Source organism: Silurus meridionalis, chromosome 6, assembly GCF_014805685.1.
Source record: "Silurus meridionalis isolate SWU-2019-XX chromosome 6, ASM1480568v1, whole genome shotgun sequence".
In the NCBI taxonomy this organism is placed as follows: domain Eukaryota; kingdom Metazoa; phylum Chordata; class Actinopteri; order Siluriformes; family Siluridae; genus Silurus; species Silurus meridionalis.
This window is the reverse complement of record NC_060889.1, coordinates 12,464,616-12,476,931: the sequence shown is the minus strand read 5'-3', so window position 1 is coordinate 12,476,931 and position 12,316 is coordinate 12,464,616. Positions and strand designations below refer to the sequence as shown.

At 38.0% G+C, this 12,316-nt stretch overlaps 1 protein-coding gene across 4 annotated transcripts in view; it reads left to right on the top strand.

Annotated features, from left to right (window-relative positions):
• rgs12a (regulator of G protein signaling 12a) overlaps window positions 1-9,703 on the top strand; it is a 31,961-nt gene extending 22,258 nt beyond the window's left edge. For 3 of the 4 annotated variants that reach the window (XM_046851877.1, XM_046851880.1, XM_046851879.1), the window contains 11 exons: window positions 333-515; window positions 1,130-1,271; window positions 1,474-1,562; window positions 1,949-2,152; window positions 2,277-2,350; window positions 3,170-3,296; window positions 3,645-3,741; window positions 4,032-4,099; window positions 5,112-5,241; window positions 6,199-6,624; window positions 9,149-9,703. In XM_046851877.1, coding sequence (XP_046707833.1) covers window positions 333-515; window positions 1,130-1,271; window positions 1,474-1,562; window positions 1,949-2,152; window positions 2,277-2,350; window positions 3,170-3,296; window positions 3,645-3,741; window positions 4,032-4,099; window positions 5,112-5,241; window positions 6,199-6,624; window positions 9,149-9,414 — 1,806 coding nt within the window. In that variant the 3' untranslated portion in view covers window positions 9,415-9,703. The remainder of the gene's footprint in view (window positions 1-332; window positions 516-1,129; window positions 1,272-1,473; window positions 1,563-1,948; window positions 2,153-2,276; window positions 2,351-3,169; window positions 3,297-3,644; window positions 3,742-4,031; window positions 4,100-5,111; window positions 5,242-6,198; window positions 6,625-9,148) is intronic. The other variant, XM_046851878.1, reaches the window with a different exon arrangement.
• The last annotated feature ends 2,613 nt before the right edge of the window (window positions 9,704-12,316 follow it).

Below are 12,316 nucleotides of genomic sequence, written 5' to 3'. Positions count from 1 at the left end.
TAAATTCTTTAAAAATCAGACAATGTGATTTCCTGGATTTTTATTTCTCATTTTGTCTCTTATAGTTGAAGTGAAGAATTACAGGCCTCTCTCATATTTTTAAGTGGGAGAACTTGCACAATTGGTGGCTGACTAAATACTTTTTTGCCCCACTGTATGTATGTGTGTGTGTGTGTGTGTGTGTGTGTGTGTGTGTGTGTGTATATGTATATGTATATATATATTTGTGTGCACACATTCTAATACAGAGCTTAAACATTTATTCAGCAGACCGAAAAATGTATTTCTTCACAAATTCCCACCCTCTGTTTTCTTTCTCTCTGTCTCTGTAGATTTTTAACCTGATGAAGTTTGACAGTTACGCACGGTTTCTGAAGTCCTCACTGTATCAGGAGTGCATGCTGGCTGAAGTGGAAGGTCGACCTCTCCCTGACCCTTACCATGTGCCATGTAGCCCCGCCCCCTCTAAACACAGCTTTATCTCCGATCATGCCACTTTCTCCACACCAAAAAAGGTACTGTGATTCTTTTTGTGGGATTGATGTTGCCTATTAGTTCTTATTTAATCCACGGCATGGAATAGGTATTGTGTACAGAATAATTGTACTTATTTTTGGTGGTAAAACATTTTGGGAATGCTATGGTGAGCTGCATGTGAAAGAACATTCTCCACTATGCAGTGATTTTCTCCACAATGATGACTGTAGACATTCATTTAGATTCCAGAGCTCCCACGCTGCATTTTGTGCATTCTAAAAAAAGATGGCTGAATGACCAGCAGCATAGGTGCACTAGCATACCTTTTAATAGGGTACAATGGGTACAATAGATGCTTTAAAGTATTTGTGACTATAAAAATAAAATTAACTGATATGATCATCTCTTTCGCTTTATTAAAATGTTTTAAGTATAAAAGTGAAAAAAGATATAAACTGTAATTGTGAGCAGATCTTGGTGATTTTTCTCACCAATTTCTAAATGCATTAATTAAAGAAACACACCAAAATGATTTGTGCTGGAGCATCATATTCTAGATTTAAAACTTCTACACACTGAAGCGTAAATTAACTTTAATTTCAATTTTGTGTTATTGTAAATATTTTCCCCGGTTTGATAATATCTATTACAGGACACCCGGAAGCCTAGGACAGGCAGGTCGAGCGATGACCTAAGAGATGACCCTGACAAGAGAAATGGTATTTTCTCCTGGTATAGAAACAGGAGTTTTGGCAAAGGTCCAAAGAAAAGAGAAATCACAGATTTTAATTATAGTAAGTAATCATAAGACAATCTTCTTGATCACTAAACAATATTCCTGATCTTTCTGTGACCAGGATTAATGTTTAGTTGTGCTTTTCATCATGTTGTACACACAGCATGGTCTCAACATTTGCTGTGTTGTGCTGATTGAATTTGCTGGACTTAGTAGTTCAAACATTTGTATTAGCATTTGGCTCTTCTGTGTTTGTGTAGACAGTAATCTGCGGAGGGAATCTCAGGGGTCGTTGTCTTCTGGTGCCAGTCAGGACTTCAACACACCCAACTCCACTTTGAGAAATGAGGTAAACTTGAACAGTGAGAAAACAACAAAATGTTCAGATTTTTTATAAATATGTTGCACAGGTTTATAAAGGATTCTCAGAACGTATTAACTTTTTTAAATGTCAATATCGAAGGGTCACTTCATATGAATGACATTAAAAGAATCTCAAACTTGGCCCCGTTTCTCACAATGCTTACCTATTAGATTCCCATAATGCATCACACACAATGAATTTACTAATTCAATTTATTAAACATTTACTTAAAATAAGTTCTTATCTGCCTGTTATCATGTCTCCTTCTTTTATACTATTATTTTAACCACACAGTTTTGTATGTAGACCACGTGGCTTCAGTTTAACCTTACTTAACCTTTGCTGATGAGATTGTGTGTGTGTTTAATCAGAGAAGTTCCACATGGGAGAGGGACAAATTAGGAGCGAGCAGGTCATGCACTGTAGCTCTTCCCGATGGCTCAAGCTGCTGTGTGTGTCTGAAGCAGGGTGCTACCATCAGACAAGTATTGCTGGAGCTTTGCCAGAAACAAAGCATCAACATGGCCGCTGTCGATCTCTTCCTTGTCGGGGGAGAGAAGGTATTTGAATTGAAGGTCTTTGTACTATTTTGTGTTTTCCACAACTACGCTTGCAATACTAGTGTTTAGTTGTTACGTGTTATTATCCCTGCATTGTCATGCTTTTCTTTTTCTCTAATTTTTCCTTTTTTTTTTACAGCCTCTGGTTTTGGACCAAGACAGCATGACTATCAGTTCAAGAGACTTACGAATGGAGAAACGTACTCTGTTCAGGTAAATTCTTTTGGAGTCAGTAACAGTCTTTCAAACCCTACACAGAAGAAGTATGTACATTAATGAGCACAAAAGAAAAACTGAAAAAAGTAAAAGTGTTCTTCCAATCAAGTTGGCTGTCATGAGTCTAGAGAGCAACATTAGCCCTGCTCTCTAAGGGGGAGATATGGCCTACATTGTCTCCTGCCCCCTGTTTTCTTAATCACAGCTATACTTGCCAATCATGGAATATGTAGACTGTGATACACTGCCCTGTGAACATTGCATGAAAAAGGTTTTAAAAGATGCAGAGGTTGTTATCACATGTCTTGGAGGAAGCACATGTTTGTCCTATGCTCCCTGGCTGGTCTGTCATAAGAGAAAGTTAACTAGTGGGTGGGAATTGACAAGTTAAAATTGGAAAGAGAAACATGGAGGGACAATCTTGAGCTGTACTTTATTCTAATGTATTAACTCCCCTTTAACATCAGATAATATATCTTTCTAGTATTCGCAGACCCCGACTTATTAGTACAATCATGAGAATTTGTCTCTCATTAAGAAAACAAGCATGTGAGCCACTTTACATGTAAATGTAAACGAATACACGGGTGTTCAGTAAAGTCTTTTACTATTTCCACATTGATACATTATGTAAAAACAGCTCAGTTTTTACAGCTGGCTGTAACCCTGCTTTCCAAAAAGAGCCAGACAGTCACTTTCCTAAAATATGTTTCCCCCCTGTTTATCTAAAGTGCATAATGCATAAGAAGCAGCAACACGTTCATGTCCACACTGAATGTATTCTATAAATATTTTCCCTTTGTCTTCTATTTTTAGATTGGACCTGGTGCCTATTAACAGATCCGTGGGCCTGAAAGCCAAGCCAACCAAACCCGTAGCCGAGGTGCTGCGGCCTGTGGTTGCCAAGTACGGCCTGCGCCTTAACGACCTGGTGGCTAGAATAGTAAGTCACTTTGCCATGGCAACATGCATCTGTGGCACCACAACTGTGGCAAAGCAAAGGGTGGAGCTCTATGGTTTCAAACTGTACTTGAAAGTACATCTCAAAAGTACAGTCTAGAATCAATTTCGCCACATGAAGTATAAAAAGTGGTGTCAGACAGAGGGCAGAACTGATCAGAGATCTGCCCTGATCAGACATGAATGTTGAGATCACTGGATGTGTTGCATTATGGGAAGGTTATGGAAGGTTTTTTTTTTAAGCGAACTACTTGAAGCTTAGAATCTCTATGTGAATGTTTGACTCAATAGTTACACGTTGTGGCACTTATATTTCTCTTATGTTTTTCAGGCTGGAGAGACCGAGCCTCTTGATTTAGGACTGCCCATATCGAACCTTGACGGCTTACGAGTTGTCCTAGAGCGATCTGATCTGAGTTCTTCCAATGGTATGCACAGAATCATACCTGCTTGCATGGTTACACATTCATTCTGATGCTGTCCTGATACAATGCTGTTCGAGTATGTCATTGTGTCAGGAGTGTGTGTCCTTCCAGTGATAGGAGAGAGGTCACATGCACACTTCTGCACACACTTATAGCCTTGTGCATTACTAAGAGACTTCCTAGAATTGAATTACCATCATATTGCATTTACTGATAAAGCAGTGTGTCAGTCTAGTCAGGGTCATCTCTAAAAGCAGTTATATAACCCTCACTTTGTTTTTGTCTCAAAACAGACAAATCGAAGACACTTACCTCAAAAGCACAGGGACCATCATTGGCCAGTAGGGGGCAGTCAACACCGGTAAGACAGCAGGTCTTCTGCTAGGTTATAGTAATTTTTGTTTAAATCATTTATAAAGCATGTCATATACATACTACATTTACATACACACGTGTGTGTGTGTATCTGTGTGTATGTGTGTGTGTGTGTGTGTGTGTGTGTGTGTGTGTGTGTGTGTGTGTGTGTGTGTGCGAGTGAGCTCATTTTATTGCATTATTTTTGCTGTCGTCTTCCCAGCTCATGCCTAATGTTCCTAGAATAGAATTCAAATACATTGTATGTCATTTAAAATAATACAAGACGTTGTCCTGCAATGCAATGCAACGCTAAAGTTGTAATGTTCATCATTAAGTAAGTTCATGTGTAAGCTTTGATGTAGCTCATTTATTACTGCTGTTCCACTCCAAGTAATTTCTAAAAACAAAACAAAAAAAATGGTGTGTCATTGTCCTGAAAGAAAGTTTTTACGATTCATACATTTTCTCAAAGCACAAGATTTCTCAAAATCCAAAAGCACACGTGACTCATCGAATCATTACCTTATTAAGGTGATACAGAAAGATCGACGTTGCGGTTAAACTAAAACATACAATGTCTTTGGTATTTTTTTTTTTTTTTGACAAAGACTAGTAGACAAACATGTTTGTTTTAGGCACCCTAATTTTTTTATTATTCATTTTGTCTCTAAAAGGAACATATTATGCAATGGACTGCATTTCAGACAAAAATAATGCTGAATGTCAGTAATTACTTCCAAAACGAATGGAAGTTTCCAGAACAACTGTGGCTGATGCTCCAGGATGCTTAGAAAATATGCAGGCAAATTTTCTTATTAAAAATCTTATGAAGTGTACTAGAAACTTCTGATCTATTTTTTCAAGGCAAAAGATTGTCATGCTAAATACTGCTGTTGCTAAATCATGCTGTTTTTGGAAGCTTTCTGTTTTATAACAATTAATATGTTTAATATCATTGTTGTCTTAATAATGTTGGTGTTTTTAATATTATTGTAATATTGATCTTTTTGCTGTAGTTGTCGCATCATCAGGGCGATCACAGACCGTTAGAGAACCCTGTGAAAAGGGATGGAGGGGAGAAACCCCCAGGCACTGGGACAGCCCAAAAAAAGAAAGGCAACAAGTTGCATCTGGACGATGCTGAAGGTGACATTGGAATCTCCTTGTTTGTTTCTTTCTAGTCATTAAATTTTTTTATTAATTTTTTATTAATGAGATGACATTTTGATTTGAACTATTGCTACACAACAGATAAAAAAGAACTCATGAGAGCATGATGTATAATTTTTATACATACTAGAAAAAAATCATGTTATGATTAACATATAAGACATTTGTCATGTGTAGATGCAAAGAGAGCAAAAGTAACAGTTTATTAATTATTTACAGCAAGACAATCCAATCCAAATTGTAATCCAAGAGCATAAATGTAGCACAGGCACAGGTCGGGTGATTAGCAAATAATTTCTACACTGCATGTCAATGACATAATTAAAGTGACAGTAACAAGATAAAGAAACCATGAAAAACAGATTGTGGAACAGGAAACGAAACAGTTTGATATTTAACGGCAAATGCGAAAATCTGTGACAACAATATCATGGTTTTCAGCCTGTTTTAGTATCAGTTTATAACAATAAAATGTAAGAAACACTAAGAAATAAAACCTGATGTTAAAGAAAGAAAAATCATTGACTGGGTAGATTATTTTCCTATGACATTCTATAAACTATATGCTATAAACCTCAAACTATAATCCATCAATTATATCGGTTATTATATCGGTTATATAAGAAATATTGGTAATATCCTCTAATAGACAATAAAACCAACTTCTCAGAAATATGAAAAGTTGGTTTTATTGTCTATTAGAGGATATTACCAATATTTCTTATCTAACCGAGCTCTACTACTATTTTAAAGATCTTGTAACATTTAAGTGAGACGTCTTTATGATATCTCTGTGATATATTTTGGTATATCCTCACTTTAAAAGTATCATCATTTCAGATTTCTTACACCTAGTTCTACTTCTTTCACTGTGGAGTTCTCTTGATTAACTCCTGTCTTGTTTTTTCCTTCTCTGCTTGTTTTTAATCACAGAGTTCTTTGAGCTGCTGAGTCGTGCTCAGAGCAGCCGTGCTGATGATCAGAGAGGCCTTCTGAGAAAAGAGGACCTGGTGCTCCCTGACTTTTTGCGTCTGAGGCCTGAGCCTAGCGCACCTCCATCCTGTTCCACTCCCACTTCCCAAAAACACTCCAACCAGACCACATGCATCACCTCTAATGGACACAACTCCAAAACTGGAGACCAGCCATTTGCTTCACCTCTCTCCCCCATCCTCCATCCACATGGCCCCCCAGGGCATGATGGAGAAGGACTGTGTGATCTCACCTTGGTGGGTGAGGGAGACATCAGCAGCCCCAACTCTACTCTACTACCCCCTGTGCCAACATCCTCACCCCCTCACGATGCCAACGTCACCCCTGCACCTCTGCTGCCTTCCGCCCACAGAAACCCCAGCTCAGGTATTTCGCCTGGATGACTAGCAGTGTGTTCACTAGTGTGTATAGTAAGTGTATGTTTGTGGTGGCTAATGTTTGTACATGAATAAACATTATGCCTCAGATTGTAAATATGTTAATAGGTTCAGATAGAACTGACATATGACAGCTTTCGATGCACTTTATGGTGTTGAAGAGCACCTTTCAGCTCGGCTCTGGGTTTTTCTACAAATCATCACCCACAGGACTTATCAGAACAAATCCGTGTTCGAAAAGAAGAAGTTTTTTTTATATTATTTCTGAATTGTAGATTTGTGTTTACTTGCTTTACTCTGTTAATACCAATGTTGTGACTAATGTATTACAAAGATAAGACATGCCATAGATGCTAAGGTTACTAGCTTTCTACACATTTCACATGTTCAGTGTGGTCAGTCTAAGTGTTTTTTTTGTTTGTTTTTTTCATGTTACTTTTTCTAATCATCCTAATGATTCATCAGCCGATATCTCTTTCCATCCATCTTCCTAACTTGCAATTGAACAAAGCTGAAGATTTGACCAGTGAAGGCTTTATTGTCAGCTACAAAGTTATTGGCACCCTTCATGAGAACAAGCAAAAATGGCTGCATACAATCAATATTATTGATAAATTAGTGAGATTTTCAAGTTCAAAAATTATCTTTGGAAGTTTTATAATATTATTAATTGCAAAATTATACCATTTTTAGCATAACGAAGAACACGAAATTTCAATCAGTTGACACCATATTTGGTGAAGCTTTTCTTAGGAAATATTCTCCCAGAATATTACAAGTATGTAATTTTTACCTATCTGAGAGAAGCTACTAATTAACACATTTTTATAAGAATGATTAAAAGAAATCATTAGTTTGTCCAATTTCTAAAAGAAAAACACAAACAAAAGTAGTTGGCATGGTTTTATGATTTGATGCTACCACTCCAAAAATTTTATTTATAATTTTTCTATATCAGCATGTGCCATATTCTTTTATTTGTTTTGTATCACTGCAATTCCCAAATGGTTTAATTTTTATTCATTAAAAAAAAAAAAAAAAAAACTTAGATGGTACTTTTAGTCTTTTCATAGTCACTTTTATTTTTTGTGAACATCCACAAAGTAAGCTAATTCCTTTTATCACATATACCGCACTTTGACACAGTATGGACACTAATTTCTTACAATCTGTAGTTAATACAAATTAGATTTTACAAAGACAAAATTGATCATTCCTTTTCTTATAAAAATCCCATAGTAAAGTGCTGTAAAGTAAAGTAAAGCAGTAAAGAGCACTGCTGTAAAGCTTCATTAGCTAACATCTGCTAGCTAGCTGTTCCATGTTCACTTCACTTGACTTTTATATGAGTGACTAAAGTAAATGTTGATTTAAAACAAACAAATAATACACAAATTCAGAGGGAATACAATATTTAATTATACAATAATTTTTACATAATTTTCATGAAGGAGGTAAATAATACAGCTGACTGTATATAACTACTGTTCACAGAGCCTCTTGTAGTTGAAGACAACTGAGGCTAAACATTCTTTTTACACATCAGCTGAGAGGACTTTTTAAAGTACAGCATTGTTCAATTGCAGGTCCTTCTGCCACTACTGTAGATCATGTTGATTTTGTGTGTGTCTAATAAACACTAGCGGTGAAATCACACTAGACTTGCTTGTGATCTTATCACTCTTTGTGATTCATTTCCTTCCATGCAGATCTTTTTCCATCTTTTTCTGCCAATTAATGATTTGTTCCATTTGATTCGTGATTGAGTTGCATTTCAGAAGAATCAAGACTTTTTACATTTCACTTGAACTTTTCTTTTCAAGATACATCACAATACAACCAAACCTAAAAAAAAGGAAGTGGTAAAAACCCAGGTATCAACTGATCTGTAGTCAGAGTTGTGAGATTTGTGAGGTGAGCTGCATGTGCTCTCTAATCTTCACATGACTATATGCAGAATCAGGAGGAACAAAGCAAATGATGAGTAATCAGGAATAAAACAGGGAAAGGTAGCAAGTACTTACAAATACCGAAATGAATATTTGAATAAAGCCTGTTTAAAATGACTATTATGTAGCAGAACAGTTACAGTGCCTCCTTGTGGTTTGGATTGGATTTATAATGCAAATTCAGAGAAAAATTTGTTAAAAAGTTAAAAGTTAAAAGTATGCTATCATAAATTTTTGAATATAAAATAATTTAGCCTTTGGTAAATTGTTACACCTGACATCCCTAATCTTTAGTATTTGAAATAAAGAAGGAACCCTTATTCCTTTTATATTGATTGTGAATTGAAGCAGTTAATGTACACAAATCCAAGATGATTATATAAGTAAATATTTGATCTGCCTATTGTCGTATAATAGTGTGTGCTGCGTTAGGGCAAGGTAAACAAAAATGTGTAAAACGAGTTTTACGGTACTGAAATCTACGGAAACCTAAACAATTACTGCATTTCTTCTAGCGTTCTTCATAAAGTTGCACATACGTCCTTGAACATTTCTCTTTCTCAGTTGCAGTAGATGACACAAAGACTGCGATGAGCGGCCAGAAGGAAGAAACAGTAGAGCGAAAAGATTCTCCATCTTTTGAGCGAAGCACTGATGTGGAAGCAGCTCCTCAGGACGAGAGCTTTGAAGGCTACGCAGCTGAGCTTCGTCAATGCCAGAGCAAAATGAGAAATGGAACTTACTCCTCTATCCATCCTTCTCGTCCCCTCAGCAACGTCTCAAACAGCAGCCAAAATAACACAACGCAATACAAAGCTACATTTGTGTGAATGATACTTTTTTATTTTTTTTGTAGAAATGTGCATAGAGCACAAATGGTGGAAAAAAATAAATTGTGTACAAATATTTTTTTTTTTTATAAAAAACAATAACTTATTGAATGACAAATTGAAAGCTGTTTTACAATTTAGATATGAATCAAATGAAAACTTCTTTGGATATAGGTACAGTAGGCTCATTGAAGTTATAACTACAACAATTGAATCTGCTTCAAATGTTAAAGGCAATAAAGGAATGAATACTTGCCAAATAGTAAATAAAAGTGATAATTTTTAACAATTTGGAGGCTGTGACTACCTTTATTTTAAAAACTTAAGTGGGCTCCTGTCTGAATTACAGTTATATGGTTAAAAGCATGTTGCTACCTCAAAATCGTCCTCCTTAACTTATTTGAGATGAATTAGATAAATGTGCATTAGTGAGTTCAAAGTGTTAAGGCCAAGGTTCTGTGCAGGCCAAGTAAGTCCTTTCACAACAATCCTGGTGTAACATGTCTACATGGAGCTCATTGTCTGCAGGGTTATTGTAAAGTTTGGGCCTCTTATTTCCAATAAATACAATTCTTAAAGCTACAGTAATTAAAAACATTTTGGATGCTTTCATCGTGGCAACATTTCAGGGAGGAGCTGTGTATGAATGTTATAGTCTCTACAATTCCTAAAATGAAAAGGATTGTACTGTATAGCAGTGGTCCCCAACCCCCGGGCCGTGGACCGGCACCGGTCCGTGGGCCAATTGGTACCGGGCTGCACAGAAAGAATACATAACTTACATGGTTTCAGATTTATTTATTATCTGATTCTGAACGATGTTTAATTTTGGAAAATTACCAGATTCTCTCTGCCACATCTGTCTATGACTCACTCTTGATGCATGTCATGTGCCTCTGTCACATGTCCTACAATCCGCTACCTACTAAATTCAAACCCCTAAGTTAGCAAAATGAACAAAAAATAACACAGTGGATTCACGTTTATTATTTTATTTAGAAAATACCAGTTTTTATGCTGGTCGTATCATTTTATTTTGTTGTATTTATTCGCCACACCTTAAAGTCTGTGAAAATATTGTCTGACATTAAACCGGTCTGTGAAACTATTGTCCTACATTAAACCGGTCCGTGGCGCAAAAAAAGTTGGAGACCATTGCTGTATAGGTGTCAGGCTGGGAGAAATGGAGGCGGAAGCCATTGCAGATGGAGTGGGTTTTATTAAATGTCAAAACCGCGAGCCGTACAGAAGAGTGAGATGAACGCAAAACGGGTAGGTATATCCGTGGTACGCCCTGAAAGAAGCGTGAAGGTGATATCTGTGATGCGCCTGGAAAGAGGCACGGTCCACACGAAGAGAGAGAGTCTCGAGTCCTACCAGCATAACGTGCAATAACGGACAGCAAGAGACTCTAGAACAGGAGTTTATAAAGGTGTGTGGCTAACTAGTCCCAGGTGTTTGAGATCAAGGCCGGTAGGTGGCAGAGATAGAGGCAGCGTGACAGCCGCCAAAGGGGCACCCGATGCCCCAAACCAACCGGCCTCGCCATCCGTCCTGGGTAGAAGGAGGCCCGGTCAGGATCGCCGCGGAACCAGGGAAAGCCAGGCAGGACCCGAGGCAAATCGATGCCCTCTGCGGAGTCCTGAAGCAGAGTGACGCCCCCCACGGAGGTCTGGAGCAGAGTGACACCCACCATGGTGATCTGGAGCAGTGCGACGCACACCAGGGAGACCTGGAACGGAGCGAAGCCCTCAGTGGGGATCGGAGGCCGAGCGACGCCATCGGTGGAGTTTGGGCGCAGAATGATGCCTTCGGTGGAGTCCAGAGACCGAGCGACGCCCTCTGCGGGGTTCATAGGCTGAGCGACATCCTCGGTGGAGCTTACAGGCTGGACGACCCCCTGGGCGGAGATCGGAGGTGGAGAGACGCCCTCAGCGGAGATCAGAGGCGGAGCGACGTCCTTAGCAGAGATTAGCTGAGTGACGCCCTTGACGGAGTCCCGAGGCGGAGCGACGTCCACAGCGGAGATTACTGGCCGTATGACCCCCTTAGCGGAAATCAAAGGCTGAGAGATGTCCTCGGCGGAGTTCAGAGGCGGAGCAACGTTCTCGGTGGAGTTCAGAGGTGGAGCAACGTCCTCGGAGGAGTTCAGAGGCGGAGAAACGTATTTTTTTTTATTTTATTTTGCCACTGCATTTTCCCTTAGCTCAGTTTGCTTAGCTAGATTGGTCACACATTCACTCTACATGTGAATAAGTGTGTGCTATGAGTGTGGTGCCCTGAGATGAACTGGGCAGGTGCCCTCTCAGCAGTGTTTTTCTGCAACTTTGACCAAGATAAATTGGATACTGCAAATGAATGAATCAATGACATTAGATTTTAATGTTTTGTGGTGCAGCATATTTTCAAATATTGAAAAGTTCTTGTTTACATTTTGGCTGCAATATAATGGAAAATTAAGGGTGCAAAAAATGTTGGAACCAATTTGGTGTTCTTCTAAATCTTCACAGAACCAGCAAACAGAACCAATTATTTATACGTCCTGAATCACCTAATCTAACAACGCAGCCCAATAGCAAACAAAATTTGCACAGTTTAAAAATAATAAAGGTATACTGTGTCAGGTAAATATTTAAGGCCTGATAGGTAAAAATGAAAACGACTAAATTGTTGCTTTGAAACTTAACGGATCATCAAATAATTAATTATCATGAAACAGAAATGTTATATATGTTATATATTATATATTCTTTGTCTGTTTTTATAAAGTTATACAATACCACAAATAATATGTAATACACTGACCAGGAATAACATGATGACAGGTGAAGTGAATAATGCTGATTATCTCTTCATCATGGCACCTGCTAGTGGGTGGGATAAATTAGGGAAGTGAATATTT